At 47.1% G+C, this 15863-nt stretch overlaps 1 protein-coding gene across 4 annotated transcripts in view; it reads right to left on the minus strand.

Moving 5' to 3' along the window:
• The window catches only part of MAPKAP1 (MAPK associated protein 1), a 79532-nt gene that overhangs the window by 5911 nt on the left and 57758 nt on the right, over positions 1 to 15863 (minus strand). For 3 of the 4 annotated variants that reach the window (XM_063409787.1, XM_063409788.1, XM_063409786.1), the window contains 3 exons: positions 14805 to 14912; positions 9977 to 10117; positions 5406 to 5543 (listed from right to left, as the gene is read on the minus strand). In XM_063409787.1, coding sequence (XP_063265857.1) covers positions 5406 to 5543; positions 9977 to 10117; positions 14805 to 14912 — 387 coding nt within the window. The remainder of the gene's footprint in view (positions 1 to 5405; positions 5544 to 9976; positions 10118 to 14804; positions 14913 to 15863) is intronic. The other variant, XM_063409789.1, reaches the window with a different exon arrangement.

Here is a 15863-nt window from a genome sequence, read left to right on the forward strand (position 1 = left end):
CAAAGCTGCAAGAGCTGTGTTACCCTCCTGACACCCTCTGGTAACAATAAACACTTCACAGGGCACATCACCAGTTGCAGCACGGCTGCAGTTGGATTGTCCAGATGTGGCACCGAGCTCTAGGGACACAAGAACAGGGATGTGGATCTGCACGTACAGGTGGGGTTAACCCCCTTTTATAAAAGGGATCTTTGTCCCAGAGGTACAAATTGAGAGGCAGAGAGGGCAGTCAGTTCTGGATGAAATCATCACCCCACTGATACCTGCAGTCACTGATGGGTTCGGGCTGCCCACCATGAACCCGGGGTGGATCTCCTCAAACCAGGGCAGTACTTAAGTGAGAACAAATGATAAGACTGTTAAGGAAAAAAATAACAGCTGTTGTCCAGCTGGCCTGCCCCATTCTCTCAGGCAGCAGCATATTCCATGATCTCTTTTCCTCCTGCCCTTTATGTTCCACTGTAGGCTTCTTACTCAGCATTGCTATTAGAGGGTGCCGTGTGTCCAGATGTCCTGAAAACAGAGCTGCAATTAAACTGCAGCACACACTCACTTCTGTGTCAAATTGTGGTAACTATTCACACATCTGGATTCTTTTCCCCAAAGCCTTTTGTTTCTTCTTTAAATTATTATCAGAGGCAGAACACTGATGAAGATTTTTACAAAAATGCTGAAAATTGAGGTGCAACTCGGGGTTGCCCAAAAACCTCTTTACCGGCAACCTTGTTTGGGGAAAAAAGATAAATAAATCAAAATGCAGTGTTTCCACATGGCAATCAGCTCCTCCACTGCTCTGCACCTCATCAATCACGCATTGTCTGCCGGAGAGGCGAGCCTTGTAAATGTCACATCCACTCAGGCCCGAGGAGAGGCGAATCAAAATGCAGCGAGGAGTTTTAATTGGATAGTGTAATTAAACTAAAAAACCCCAGCAGAATAGCTTTGACAGGATAGATGAAGACCCCTTTTAATAGGGCTACAAAACAGATTTGTTAAAAGGATGAGGCAATGCGTGCTCCTGATTGCGCTCAGGAGAACTTTTATGGAGAGGCTGCCGGCGGGGCCGCGGTTAATCAGCGCCGCCCGGCGCGGCAGCGGCGCTCCAGCCACGCCACCCCGGCCTGCTCCTGTCCCTGCCAGGGCCAGGACACCCCCCCTGCCAGGCCCTGCCCTGGTGGGACACGTCCTGCCGAGTGCTGCCCGCCCTGGCACAGCCCGAGCCCACCAGGGCACCCCGAGCCACGGCCATCTGTGCCTGCTGCCTCCCCCGGGCACCCCGCCTGCACAGCCTGCGCCTGCCCTGCTGCTCCACACTTGGACAGAAGCTCCTTTCACTCCAAGCCTGAAGTTTGGGAGCATTTTCTCTGCTGAACCTGTTTTTTACCTTTTGGTCAGAACCTGTGATTAGTCTCCTACAGAGCAGGAATTTTATTGTTACTTCTTGCTCTGCTGGGAGCAGGGATATCAGGAACCAGCACAGGATATTTTGGGTACCATTTGCAGAGCACACTCTGCCTCTGCTCTGGCCCCACTGCAGGCTCCGAGCAAACCTGCAACAGCTCTGTTTGAGCTCCAGGAGCAGCAGGAACTCAGCGCCTTCCCAACACTTCCTGGCTATTTTCACCCCTTCCACACCTCAACAACGCATTCATTAAATTAGTATTATCCAATGTGAATAATCGGGAGGAACTGGACACTGAATTAAAACATCAAATGCCTTTAGCTTTAAATGAAAACTACATAAAGGGGTTCAGGCATGGCTCTGGCTATCACTTGCAGCCAGGGTGAATACTGCTGGAAAAGCTATTTTCGTGCAGATGTGGAATTCAATGGGAAAGAGTGACTCGTGTAGCAACATCAATCAAAACGTCGGCCCGGCTGGCAGCTCTCGACAGTAAGGCAGGTTCAAAGGTCACGGGATAAAGAAAAAGCCAAGCTCTGGTTCAGCTCTAATATCTCCTCGCTGGAAGTCTTACCGAGGTACCTGCCCCCCTTCTGCACTCGCAGCTTTCATTAATCTTCTTGCCATCTTTTTTAACTAGTCATGCAGAACCGCTCGATAGCGAGACATATAATGGGGAGGCCCTGTGCCTATTACCAGGTTAACACTCTGTTAAGCCCCAGTGCAACAATGGAATCAGAATTTAAAGGAAATCTTCAGCTTCAGGGTGCAAAGCGGGCAATTAAATTACAAACTGAAGTTACCCATGTACTCCATGACCTATGGAACACCTTTGTTTAGACTTACCTTCACACCGAGGGTATTTTGACAAAACAACTGAGATGTCTCTGCATTATGAAAACAACAAAAAAAGGCAGATAAAGGATCACGGAGAATGTTGCTTCAGTGTTTCAAGTAAATGATCAAATAAATCCAATTTCTGCAGCCGGTGTAAAGCACAGATGCCAGGGAGAGCAGGGCCCGGCTGCGGTGGCACCGCGGGGCTGCCCCGGGCTCTGCCCCCTCCCCTGCCCAGCAGCCCTGGACATCCATCACGGCCACTCGGGCCACAGAGCTCTGCGGGCAGTGACACTGAAGTTTCTCCCCTGTCCAAGTAATGTAAGAGACATTACCAGAATCAGATTTCCTTTAAATTACACTATTGCAAAGGGATATAATTATATTAAACGTATTATGTTGCTTCCTTAAGACTTTATATTATGTACACTTAATTGAGATACAAAGCTCTTTTCAGCTATAAAAATGACAACTACTTTATTAAGGCTTAAATCTTATTTCTCTATGATAGGATGCTTCCTTTCAAGACTCAAAACATTCAGAATCTCTCGTGATAATCAGGCCGAACCTGATTTAAAGAAGATGTTCGTGCCCGCTGTTGTCAGGTTCTAATGGCACAAGAGCAAGCCAGCAGGGCCATTAACTCTCCCCTCACTCTAAATCCAGGGAGTCTGATTTAATTTACAAATAAAACTTCAAATTCTGACCCAGGGCCACTACAAGGGCAAACAAAAATCATCAGCCGTCCCTGCCTACAATCCCCCCACTAATGGCAAATGAGATGCCAGAGCTTTCTGTTTCCATTTTCTGCCCTCACTGAAGGCAGCTCTGAGTTCTGTGAAGTCGCAGCACAGGAAAACTCAGCCTGTCCAGAACAGCTCCGAGCTGTCCATCAGCATTCCCACCACGTCAGCTCTGAGGCTGCTGAGCCTTCCCCTCACAGGTGCCACTGAAGCTTCTCTGCAGCCCCAGCCCAGGGAGAAGTACAGAGCACGAGCACGAGACTCTCCACTGCTCCCCTGAGCTGGTCCAGCACTGAGCCTCATTCCCAAGGCCCCTTGCCCTTGCTAAAAGCAGGGCCACATTTGGAGGCTGGTGCAAACCCTTCACCTCCTCCGAGCACAGGGCCCAGAGCAGAGCAGAGCTCAGCTGGGTTCTGACCCCACCGAGGGGAGGCAGCCCCAAACCCAGAGCACAACGGGACAAGCACTTCTGAAAGAGGAGATGGAGCATGTTTGTGTTACAAGAGATAAAAACATGAAAACAAAATATATTGCAGAACTCAAAGACCTTATCTGTACTCAGCCTCTCTTTGCAATAATTCATTCAAGAAAGATCCGGGAATAATTTTTGATGTAAACTCTGCTACAAACATACATCACCGTGCTGATAAAAATCACAGACAAAACTTGTGAAATACAGTGAATTTCATTCCTTTATGCTACTAAAATAACTTTTTTCCATTTAAAATTCAAGAGATACTGATCTGCTGTTGAGTTCCCCAAAATGCATCATTCTGAGATGTCACACTAAAAGTCTTTTCTGCTGGCCTAAAATAATGACTTTTGGAACATCTTTAGTGAGTTGGGAAAAGGTCAGCAGTTTCAGGAGGAAGTATTTTCTCCTTTTGGAACTGTGCTGAACCATTATTTAGTAGGAGAAGTTTAAGATGTTCACACAAAAATGAGCAAATAAGCCCCTCAGGAGTGCAATGGTTGCCTTGGTTGCACCCTGTCTGTGTCCTCTCCAAAGCCACCCTGATTCTTCACTCAGTGGTCCCCATATGCAGGTACTGCCCTCCTGCACCTGGGCTCTGTTTGGGGGTTGAAATTCCTGGGCTGGCAGGATTTGGGTACAAATACAATTCCCCACAGCAGCAGGTGCTGCCTCTGGGGCTGGAGAGCCCCATCCTGGCAGGACGGGGCCCGAGGTGTCCAGGGATTGTGCTCTGCAGTGGAAACATCAGCTTTCAATTCAACTCTTCAAATACAGCCTTGCTTTGTAGGCTCAAATGTTTGCATTTGCAGTGAAGTGTGGATACAAAAACTGCCCCTTGCACTGTACACAAAATCCTCACGTGTTTCAGACTACCAGGTCACTGGGGAAGCCTCTCCTTGGGATTGTGCCTACCCAAGGACCATGAAATCTTGATGGAGAGACAGAAAAGGAAGACAATGACTAAACCAAGAACATGGAGTAGGAAGGGGTAATGAAGGGGAGAAGGATATAGTTCAATAATTGCTGATAAAATCTGTGGCAGCCATAAATTTACTCTTCCAAGAGAATTCAACAGATCATTACCTCTGTAAATATGTATCACATAATTCTCCCTCTCTGTCACCTTGCAGATAAGTACTTAATACCAGCATCTCACTACCCTGCAGAGGCACAAGTGCAATAAAATCCATCTGAGCTTTTGAACTGCAGTCACTTTTTGATAGTAGACAGTTCCATTTTGGCCCCACTGGGAGCCATTGCCCAGTTCTCCCAGGGCCCATCCTGTGCTTTTTAAAACAAATTTTCCAGATAGAGACTCTCATTACTCTACTGACACAACAAGCAGAAGCCCTTGCTTTTGAAGTTGCACTCCACAGAGCCAGCTCTGACCTCGGGGTGATGACTGAGCTGGATGTCCAGCCTGTCCCCAGCCCTGGCTGTCACCGCTGTCCTGGCCTGGTCACCACTGCAGAACAGAATGCCCAGAGTGGCTCCCTCCATCCCAGTGACCCTGCAGCCATGGCTGGGGCAAACTCAGGCTGAGCTGACACTTAGTGTGTGTCCGAGATCCTCAGTTGCACCAAAGACATTTAAAACCAGCCTGGAAGTTAAAAAGTGCCAAAAAATTGCAATTACATTGAAACATGGATCTGCTGGTGGTGCTGCTGGGCTGGAGACAGCTGGGCAGAGCCAGTGTTCCCTTGGTGTGACACTGGGCAAGAAACACTGAGTGATGCCATTAGCTGAGAGCAGCATCAAAGGACACTCGTAAAATGTGTGTCTGTTTATGCTGTGTTCTCTATAACAGAATTGAGTCAGATTAAAAACATCCTGTAATGAATAAAATACACCTATAGAAAGAAAAGGACATGGTAGCAATAATTCTTTGGGCATCGAGCACATCCAGGGAGGCAGAGAAGAGAGAACATAAATAAAAAGGACTACTCACTTGGGCTTTTTTCTTCCGCAAGGTCACAGGCACAGAGGAGTTCAGAATCGATTGAAATGGGTTTCTGCTTAATCCAAAACTTAGTGCTGGCCTTCTGATTAGTAACAGGGTCTATCTCTACCTTGTCTCCAGAAATACCTGAGATGAGAAAGAATAGAGAGCCACAACAGTGATCTGTTTAACCGATTTCATATCAGCCGTTTGACACACTTTATAAATCTTAAATGGGCTGAAGGTATATTGCCCTTCTGGGCTTTCTGAAAGCACAGGAGCTTTTGAAACCAGAAGCAAATGGTTATCAAACTGCATTGATAACCTGCATTTTATTCTCCTGCATAAGCATACCAAAAGAAAGAAATAGCCCAGGAAAAATTCTTCTGAATGCATACAGAGCTCTTCTGGAAGCAGTAGCTACACGAGATTTATAGGAGATAGTGCTGGTTTTGCAGTCACCACTGCTCTGTGTCACAGACACTGTCCCCACCTGCCCCGCTCCATCTGCTGTACAGCAGACATGGAATCACAGAATAACAGAACCAGAGCTGGAAGGGACCCATCAGGATCACTGGGACCAACTCCTGGCCCTGCCAGGACACCCCAGCAGTGCCACCCCATGCCTGAGAGTGTTGCCCAAACCCCTCTCGAACAGGCAGGGCTGATGCTGGGATCACTTCCAGGGAAGTCTGTTCCAGAGCCCAACCCCGCTCTGGGTGAAAATCCTTTTGCTGATGTCCAACCTAAATATCCCCTGAGCCTCTCCCTGAGTCCTGTCCCTGGTCACGGGAGCAGAGATTGGCACCTGCCCCTCTGCTCCCCTCGTGAGGATGCCAAGGCCCAGAGTGAGGTCTGACCTCAGTCTGCTTTTCTCCAAACAAAGTGCCCTTGTCTGTCCCTCACGACCCTTCCCCTCCAGACCCCTCCCCACCCTCGTGGTCTCCTTTGGACGCTCTCTCATGGCTCAAGGTCTTTTTTACATTGTGGTGCCCAAAACTGCACAGCACTCAAGGGGAGGCCACACCAGTGCAGAGGGCAAGGGGGACTGCTGGAACCTGTCCAGGGACAAAACACAGCTGAACAAACTTCCCAGGCAGCTCCTCACATCCAGGAGATCCTTAAAAACAGTGATGCGTCTTCAGGCATGAGTTACAGGGTGAAGCTCAAGAGACACTGACAAAAGGAAGCAATATAGGAAAAAAGTATTGAAATATCATTTAACTCTTGCATCTCTGGAAAAAAGCAGAAAATCTTCTCCCTCCTGAGGGTTCTGATGAGGCAGGAATCTGGGGGGGATTTGGCTGCAGCCCCTGCCCCAAGACCAGGCCAGCCTTGCCCACCCTGTGGGTTATGGGAACACCCCACTAACCCAACAATGGGCTCTGGCACTAAACACACCTCACATCAGAGAGATCACACTGCAATTAAGCATTGTATCAAGAGTCCAATTAGCACCAGGCTTCTGGAACTCATTAATTTGAGTAGGCTGAGGCTGTATCTGGAGCCCATTTTGGCTTTTTGATTTAATTTTGGACAGATTATATAAAATCAGTGTTGGTATTTTACTGTAATAGTTCATTATTCCAAATGGTATTTGCTGTAGTTTAAGGAAAATATGGAAGTTGATGATACAAACTCTCATTTTCTCACTTAAAAAAAGTCAGAGGAAGTTCTAAAAATAAAGGTGCAAATTCTTCGTGTGTGAGGGCTGTTTCCCACCCCTTCCTTTAAGAGCATCACCCCTATAAATATCCTCAAAAAATTTTCACTGTTTGGTCCTGCAACTTCAGAATTCACAGTCAGTCAATACTGTTAATGCACCTTGTTAATTTGATAGGATTTGTCAGGTAACTCCACTGGAAAATTATATAAAACTGTTCCAGATGAACAGATGATAGTGACATGAATTAAAGTGATAGAACAATAGTGGAATATAAACCAGAAATGACACCCAAAGTGGCTGTTGATTTATTGCCATCCTGAGTTTGGTTCTGGGCTTCCATGTATATTAGTGCTACAAATCTGGGTCCATTTAGCAGCGAGATGCTCATACATACATCACCAGCTCCTGCTCCAAGCCAAGGTCACTCCCCATTGCATCAATCTTCTCAGCAGAGGCTACTTCACCATTTTGTAACCATCTCAGATGGAACAGACTTCCTCCTCTTTCATCTTTTTTTTATCATGTAAAATACACTTTAACTTCTATTATTTTTATCTGCAAATTGTTGCTGTATACTTCATCCATTATTTCTGTATCTCGACATCGCTGGCTCAAGCTCACCCACATCCAGAGAGCACATTGACAAAGAATGTTGTCTTTTTTTGTGTTATTGTTCTCACAATCTGGATATGTTGAAAACCAAAATCAAAACAGTATTGTGTCTGTGGCTTCTGCAGTCTCTGTCTCGCAGCACCAATCACTCATACTCAAAACCTAAGTAAAAATGCTCCTTCTACTATTTTTTAATTCATTCATTTTGTCAAAAGGAATGCCATCAATGTATGGGTCCAGTAACAGTGCTCTGTCCTTGCTCCCTTTGTTGGGTCTGCAATTCCCCCTCCCCTCTCTGAAATACCTGCCAGCAGTCGTTTTCCCAGACAATATGCTTCTGTTAGTTCTGCTAATGTAACACACAAGTAAATGTGTCTTATTCCTCCACAACATGATAGAGCCTTTGTAAAACTGCTGAGAGTGCTGCTGTGTGTGCATTACCCTGTGATATGGGCTGAAACACAAACCCCAGACCTTAAACTGCCACCTTAAATGCAGTAACCCCATCACTCAGAGGGCTGGGCACTCCTCCCATGGCCATCCACAGATCACCTTTTACTACAGAGCCACGCACAATGTACAGAAAATCAAATTTACTCCCATGTTTTTCATAAACCTTGTCTCAAATTCAATGATCAGGCCTCAAAACAGCTAAAACATTTCAAAAAGTGCAACAGCCACTGACACCACTGGTCTGCCAACAAGGAGCGAAGGAATGACAGAGGATTCTTGGGGTCCTCAACAAACACTTGCTCTGCTACGGCTGCTGCACAGAGCTGATGGCACAAAAAGGCTGCAAGGAAAAAAGGATTGCAACTGGCCATCCTCAAACTGCTGGAGAGCAGCTCCCAGGCCAGTCACTGTGACTGGAGACAAAAAATCAGCCCCTGGATTTTCCATTGCAGGGAGGAAGAAGCAGTCTGTCACTCATGGGCAACATGTGACACTCATCAGCCCAAACCCAAACAGCCCCTCAGTCCTTGTTTTACTGATCTTGCTCTTTTAATATCTGTATAAAATCCAGGAGAAACCCCAGCAACTTACTCAGATTTTATCGAAAGATTTTGATTTTCTACATTTGCCCAAGGTTTGAATATCCTGCTGGGGTTTTCTTTGATTTTTAAAAAAATAACTAGATTATAAAGCCCCATTGTCAGTGCACTGCCATCAAAATCACACAAGTTACGGGTTGTTATAAAAGGGAAATTTTATGGTCCTTACAGCACTGGGCAGGGTCAGCTCCTCCCCTGCTGCACAAGTTAAGCCATTTGTTTCATTTAACAGCTCTTCTCCCTTAACCATTTATCTTTAGTGATCTGTCATGACCTTTTCAAGCTCTCATTTCTGACACTTCCCAGATACAGTGAGTCAAACTTCACTGGAAGCAAACTATCACACCCCAGAGTTTGCTCGAACGCAGCGAACATGCCCAGCACTGCCCTGCTCCAGCACCAGCAGATAAATCCTGCCTTAACCAGACAGCTCCAAATAAACCAAAAAAGCCTCATCTGTGAGAATTTTACAGACATGTACTCTTACATGTGCTTCAGGATGGAAGAACGAAGGGACTGCAGTGACAAGAATACAGGAGTTGGTATAAATTAACAATTCTGAATTCTACAGAATTAATGTATTTTGTAAACATTATGGTACTTAATATCTTACTGCTGAATCATTTCTTTATGGAAGTATTTGCAGGAATGTCACAGGTCACCTACCAAAGCATCATTAATCAAATTTTCACAATTTAAACACAAAGATAAAAAGCCATTCAATCATTTTAAAACAGTAATGGGGCTTTTATAATTCAGAATTCTGTCAGCCCTTGGCCTTCGGGTTTTCAAAAGCATTCAGCGAGCCAATAAGGACAATATAAAACCTTTAGAGAATGCTCGTTTATTTTGTTCCACCTCAAATTTCCACCAGGTCGTTAAAAATCTTTCAGTCTCAGAAAAGGAAAAACCCAATAACTCCCAATTTTGCAAAGCCTCATTTAAAAATAACAAAACAGTTGGCAAGAAGCTTTCCATTAGGAAGCCTAGACTGAAAAAAAGAGACGAGGTCATTAAATAATGGCCTTCGTTCAGAGGCAACATGTGCAACTGATTGGGGATAATAAAAATACTGAAGTATTTTCAACTGAAAGCAATATTTTTAACTGCTGAAATGCCAGCAGCACGTTCAAATGCTCCATGAGAAAATGGGCCAAGGTGATAATGATTGCCTCAGTGGCCCGGGATGGCCGGGCAGCTGCTGGGGACAGCCCCGTGTCCCACACTGTGTGTGTGCTGTGCTCACTTACCCAGCTGCACGTCCGTGGTGAAGCGCAGCCGGTGGATCATGCTGACTTTGAAGGACTTGTAGTGGTGGCTGCTGAGCATGTCCTGGACCGTGGCAATGTCGATCTGGGGATCCTCCTCCGAGACCTCTTCTCCTCTGGAGCCTGCAAGACAAGGCACAGCCCTGGAGGGGTTTGGCTCCGCGGGGAGAGGGCTGGGGGTCACTGCACCCTCAGCTCCCTGCCCTGGGGGAGGAAAGGCCACCCCCACCCCGGCCCCGTGACCCGGGCACTGAGGGCACGGTGACACACACCTGTGGCTGCATGAGGAGCTGCACAGCGTGCCAGTGGCCAGCTGCCCCATGGCACAGGTAGCCCTGGCCCGCAGGTACCCAGGGGATGAGCAGGGGGCCCCTGCTGCCACCCACTGCCACCCACTGCCACCCACTGCCTGCCACCAGCAAGGAGGGGGCCAGAGCTGCCCAGAAGTCCCCCCGGAGCTGGGCCCAGAGGTGTCTGTCCCCAGAGGTGCCACCCTCGATGCCAGCACCAGCACAGCTCTCCGTGTGCCAGCAGCACCTCGGGCATGCTGATGTGGAGCTGCACTTTATTTACTGATTAGTATTCTCATTACCACTGCAGGTACTGCCTTTATAAAAGGCAACAACTCATTAAGCCAAAATGCCAATTACTGAAAAAATATAACACACTTTAAAGATTTTTTACATTTTATGACGTTGGATTAACACCAATTTCAACATTACTATAATGCGATATATAATTGCACAGAGTAATTTCGATGCCAGCTGCTAATAAAGCACCTCAGCTCGAAATGATCATTCAGATGCTGCTAGATAAAGTGGCATAAATATGTTTGAAAACTGATTTAGCTTCTTACGGGAGATCCTGAGGAATGACACGTTTTGTTTAATATCCTGGCTAATGCAGTCCTAAAAGCTGAACCAACTGCCAGTTCAGAGAACTAAATTTGCTGCAGAAGATTAATGAAAACTTTATATTTTGCTGAAATTTTAATAATGGGAAGATGAGATGATGGAGTTTTAGTACAGTTCTTAAAGCTCCAGCAAAGCAGGTACCAACTTGTCGGATTTTTCAGTATTAATTTTGCCTGAGACTTGTACTGTTGGAGCAGCCCCAACACTACACCACTGTGAGCATCTGCTGTTAAATGAGTCCAAAACCACATGGAGAGCACAAAGCAGGAGATTCCCAGGTCACAGACTCCCACCCCAGCCTTCCCAGTGCTGCCCTCCTCACACCCCACAGACCCTCCTTTGGGAAGGGGACACCGAAGGGTTAAGCTACAAATTGGGCTGTGCCTTTTGACTTGAAAGGATTCCAAAAATCAAATTAAACAGTCTCCATGTGAATTTATGCAGAGCCATCTTAACACTGCAACCACTCCATGCTCCAGAATGACAAGATAAATTGTAATGGCTCCTTCGGAGACATTACAATGCATTTTGTCACAGACCCCTGTGTTAATGTCTCTATACTATGGATTATCATAATGTATCATGTCAAACCCTCATGCTGCACTACTCCAAAGATACACTGAGATATGTCAAACTTTTTGGTGCACTTAAAGCATCTTGAGAGGCCGTGGCGTGGCAGTGCCTGGCAGTGAAGCAGGAGGATGGCAATGGCACTGCTGCCCTGCTGCTGAGAGCCAGCCAGGACCTCCTCCAGGCTGGAACCCAGTGCGGTGTCCCCAGTGCCCTGTCCCAGCTGTGTGGTCACAGTGGCACCCTGTGCTGGGACAGGAGCTGTGACATGGCAGGACTGACCCTGGGCTGCCCCCACAGCCCCCAGGACACTCCTGAGCCCCTGTGGAACAGAGTGGGGTTGGTCACTCGGGCCAATCTCACTGAATATCCTGATTTTCAAACGAGACCAACAGCAATGGAACAACAGCACCAAACCCGTGAGCTGGAAGCAGGGCAGAAGCTAAACCAGAAGGCTCCTCCTGTGGGGACTCAGCTCAAGCAGGAGCTCTGACAGGGATCCCTGCCAGCACCAGAGCACAGATAAAAACAACATCAGGAATGCCACAATACTGAAATGGCACATGCAGCCTATTCAAGAGCAAGTGAACCTGTATCTCCTCAACAAAACAACAAAACACAAAGTTAACTGCACTGCAAAAATGTCCCTTATTACTTTAATGTACTAGAATATTGCTTAATGAAAGTTCTTAATTGCAATACAATTAATTACATACACACAGTCCCCAATTACATTTTCCAATAAGACATTGGCTTTGCTATAGGTCTAAAGGCACTAAACCAATTTTAATATATTAAGACCAATTTCCCTTGAATACTAATTACTATCTAATGATAAAATGAGAAAGAGGAACTTTCCAGAAGTAAGATGGCAAGAATAAAACTAAATTAGCCATGAACGGCTTCCTACCACACATAAAGGCATTTCACATTACAAAGTGCAGCTTTCAGTTTAAAGATAAATCTTTGTGCAAGTTAAAAGTTCTGCACACTGGAAGCAGTTTATTAGCTTGAATGCTATTAGTAAATGCTGGATGGAAAGGGGATTTCTCCATACATATTTCTTAATAATGGAAAGTTTTTGTTTCATTTAATACCCTGAAATATAAACTTTCTCTTTGCCCAAAGGAATGTGGCTGCTCTTCTCCCAGCAGATGCTTGGCATCATCCATATATATATTTATAAATGACTATGAGACTATGAAGAGCACATTTACAAGTAATAGCTGTTACAACAGAGTTTTTTCTGACTGGCATATCAAAGCTAAAAGTATTTCAAATCAAGACAGAATGCACAAAGTGAATATTTCAATTTGCTGATAGGATTGTCAAGCCATCATTTTGTTAATAGTGCAAAACTGTCAATATTTCTATTCTAATGCCATGCCAAAATATAGCTCCCAAGCACCCCCAAATCCATTTTCTGACTGTGCAGGGGGCAGCCAGGCTCTGCACAAGGCAGGGATTGGGACTGACCTCCCAAACTGCACTGTCCTTGAGCCCCCCTGTGCAGGGCCAGCACCCAGCCCCGAGCAGGGACAGTGCCACCCTGCCGTGGCAATGCCCATCCCAGCAGGGCTCCAGGCCGTGCTCCTGGATGGGCACCACTGGCTGCCAAACGAGGGCAGGAATGCTCCCCAGTTCAGGGGATTTGGACCCAGCAGCCCTGGGGTCCATCCCACTGCTCTCCTGGGCTCTGTGGAGGAGCAGGGCTCCCTTCGGTGTCCCCTGGCCTGGGAGGGAAGGGGAGCAGTGCAGCACAGGGACTTCAGGAAAAGGGAAAGGAGTCCCCTCAACACTGACATTTATTTTGAGCCAAGGCTCCTGAGGCTCTCCTGGAGCAGAGCAGACTGACTGCCTCCTGCTTCACCACTTAGAATCTTCCAACAGATTTACTCCTTAAGTAATGGAGCAACCTGAACCCAGTCACTCACAAGAGCAAAGACCTGCAGGAGATACAGCTACAGGCCACAGCCTGGATTCCTCCACAGATGATGAAAATACATTAAAATGCAGTATCTACAGTATTCTTTTAATTACAGAGCCTGGGTTTAAAAAAATGTTATTTTAAATCACAAGCAAAACGCATGGAAGTATGACTAGTGTGCCTCATTTCATAGATTAAAAATCGATACAAAAATAATAGGTGGGATGCAGACATCGGGGAATTCTGGCTTGTGGAAGAGCACAACTCGATTAGTGAGGTCAGAATTGCTCCATTTCCTCAGCCCCCCTGCTCCCTCTTGCCAAGGTCTCTCCTACAATTTCTCAGAACCATGTTATGAAGAAATGAACCAGGAGCACCAGGAATATTTTGGGAGCGAGTCCCACCTCATGGAGAGCAGCAGCCAAAGCTGTGAGTGCTAACCCCAGCCCCAGCTGGGAGCTCCTGCTGCTGCCTCACTGCTGCTGCTCCCTGAGTGCAGCAGAGGCTGCTGCTCCCTGCTGCAGCCAGGGCTGCTTGGGGGATGCTCTGCTGCCATTCTGGGATAAGATACAGTTGCTGAGGCCAAAAAAGCATCAATTGAAAGGTTTAACCTTTGCACAGAAAGAGAAAACTCTCCTACTACTCGAAGCAGACTCTCAAGGTGTGCACTGTTCTTGGCTGAGGGCAGGACTGTGACTGGTTTTACTCATTAGTACAATCAACACTTTTACACAGAATGGAAGGAAGGAACACCAAACAGAGTGTGGCTGTTGTAAAGAATGAAGAACAGACCGAAATGCCATAGGGAACAAACACAAATCAACGTTAAATGCCTTTTTTTAAAAGTTTCATATTGTTTCATGTAAAGGAATAAATCAGGAAATAAATATTAGGGTCATCAAAACAGTAATAGAATAAAAATATTTGAGCAGAGCTGGAGAGAAGATTATTTGTCTGTCACTTCAAAAATCATCAAACTGCTCTAGTTATTTCTGCATGGCTAATTTCTTTAAATTGTATTAGAAACCCCAGTGCCTCTGACAGCCACACTGACACGGCACAACACCCTGCAGACCAACCCCTCGACTCAGTGAGCAACGTCTGCAGCACAGACAGGTTCATATTTCGTGCTTTTCAGGGTTGGTCATAACTTTACAGAGCAGAGTTTAACAGCAAAAGATTAATCATGAAGTGATAAACAGGATGCAGACTATTTACTAAAGGTATGAAATCCATCATTTCCCTCTGGAATATTGTTTTGGCACCACGGAGAAGTGCCTCAGGACAGAGAGTCTCGTCAAAATGTACTTGCCCAGACAGTACAGCTTGTGTTCCAAAATACATAACTTATGTGAGTTTAAGCAGTTTACAAGAGCAAAAGTGAAAAGGGGAAACATACTGTTCTCCCGGACAAGGCAGAATTCCAAAGTGCTCTGGCTCTCCAAGGTACAGTCTAAATCTACTGGGACATTAGGTTCACTCTGCTTCTCCAGCCGATACTGAGGACCTGAAACATAAAGTAACTTGTAAAATCATCTGTTTTCTAACAAAGTGATGGCTTAGCACGTTCAACTAACACGAGGTTACTCGCGGCCCGGGAGCACAGCAGGTGGGTGTTGATGTCTCAGAGCCCTTTGCCAAAGGAAGGGCCCTGTCAGAAGCTGGAGGATGGTGTGGAAGGAAACAACACATTCCCATTGTTGTCAGCTGTCCCCGGCGTGACCCAGCAAAGCCCTGCCCAACGCTCCCACCTGGCAAAGCCCTGCCCAACACTCCCACCTGGCAAAGCCCTGCCCAACAGTCCCACCTGGCAAAGCCCTGCCCAACGCTCCCACCTGGCAAAGCCCTGCCCAACAGCCCCACCTGGCAAAGCCCTGCCCAACACTCCCACCTGGCAAAGCCCTGCCCAACGCTCCCAGCTGGCAAAGCCCTGCCCAACGCTCCCACCTGGCAAAGCCCTGCCCAACAGTCCCACCTAGCAAAGTCCTGCCCAACACTCCCACCTAGCAAAGCCCTGCCCAACAGTCCCAGCTGGCAAAGCCCTGCCCAACAGTCCCACCTAGCAAAGCCCTGCCCAACAGTCCCACCTGGCAAAGTCCTGCCCAACGCTCCCACCTAGCAAAGCCCTGCCCAACAGTCCCACCTGGCAAAGCCCTGCCCAACAGTCCCACCTAGCAAAGCCCTGCCCAACAGTCCCACCTGGCAAAGCCCTGCCCAACAGTCCCAGCTGGCAAAGCCCTGCCCAACGCTCCCACCTGGCAAAGCCCTGCCCAACAGCCCCACCTGGCAAAGCCCTGCCCAACACTCCCACCTGGCAAAGCCCTGCCCAACGCTCCCAGCTGGCAAAGCCCTGCCCAACGCTCCCACCTGGCAAAGCCCTGCCCAACAGTCCCACCTAGCAAAGCCCTGCCCAACAGTCCCAGCTGGCAAAGCCCTGCCCAACAGTCCCACCTAGCAA

The sequence above is a fragment of the Prinia subflava genome, chromosome 12 (assembly GCF_021018805.1).
Source record: "Prinia subflava isolate CZ2003 ecotype Zambia chromosome 12, Cam_Psub_1.2, whole genome shotgun sequence".
Lineage (NCBI taxonomy): Eukaryota > Metazoa > Chordata > Aves > Passeriformes > Cisticolidae > Prinia > Prinia subflava.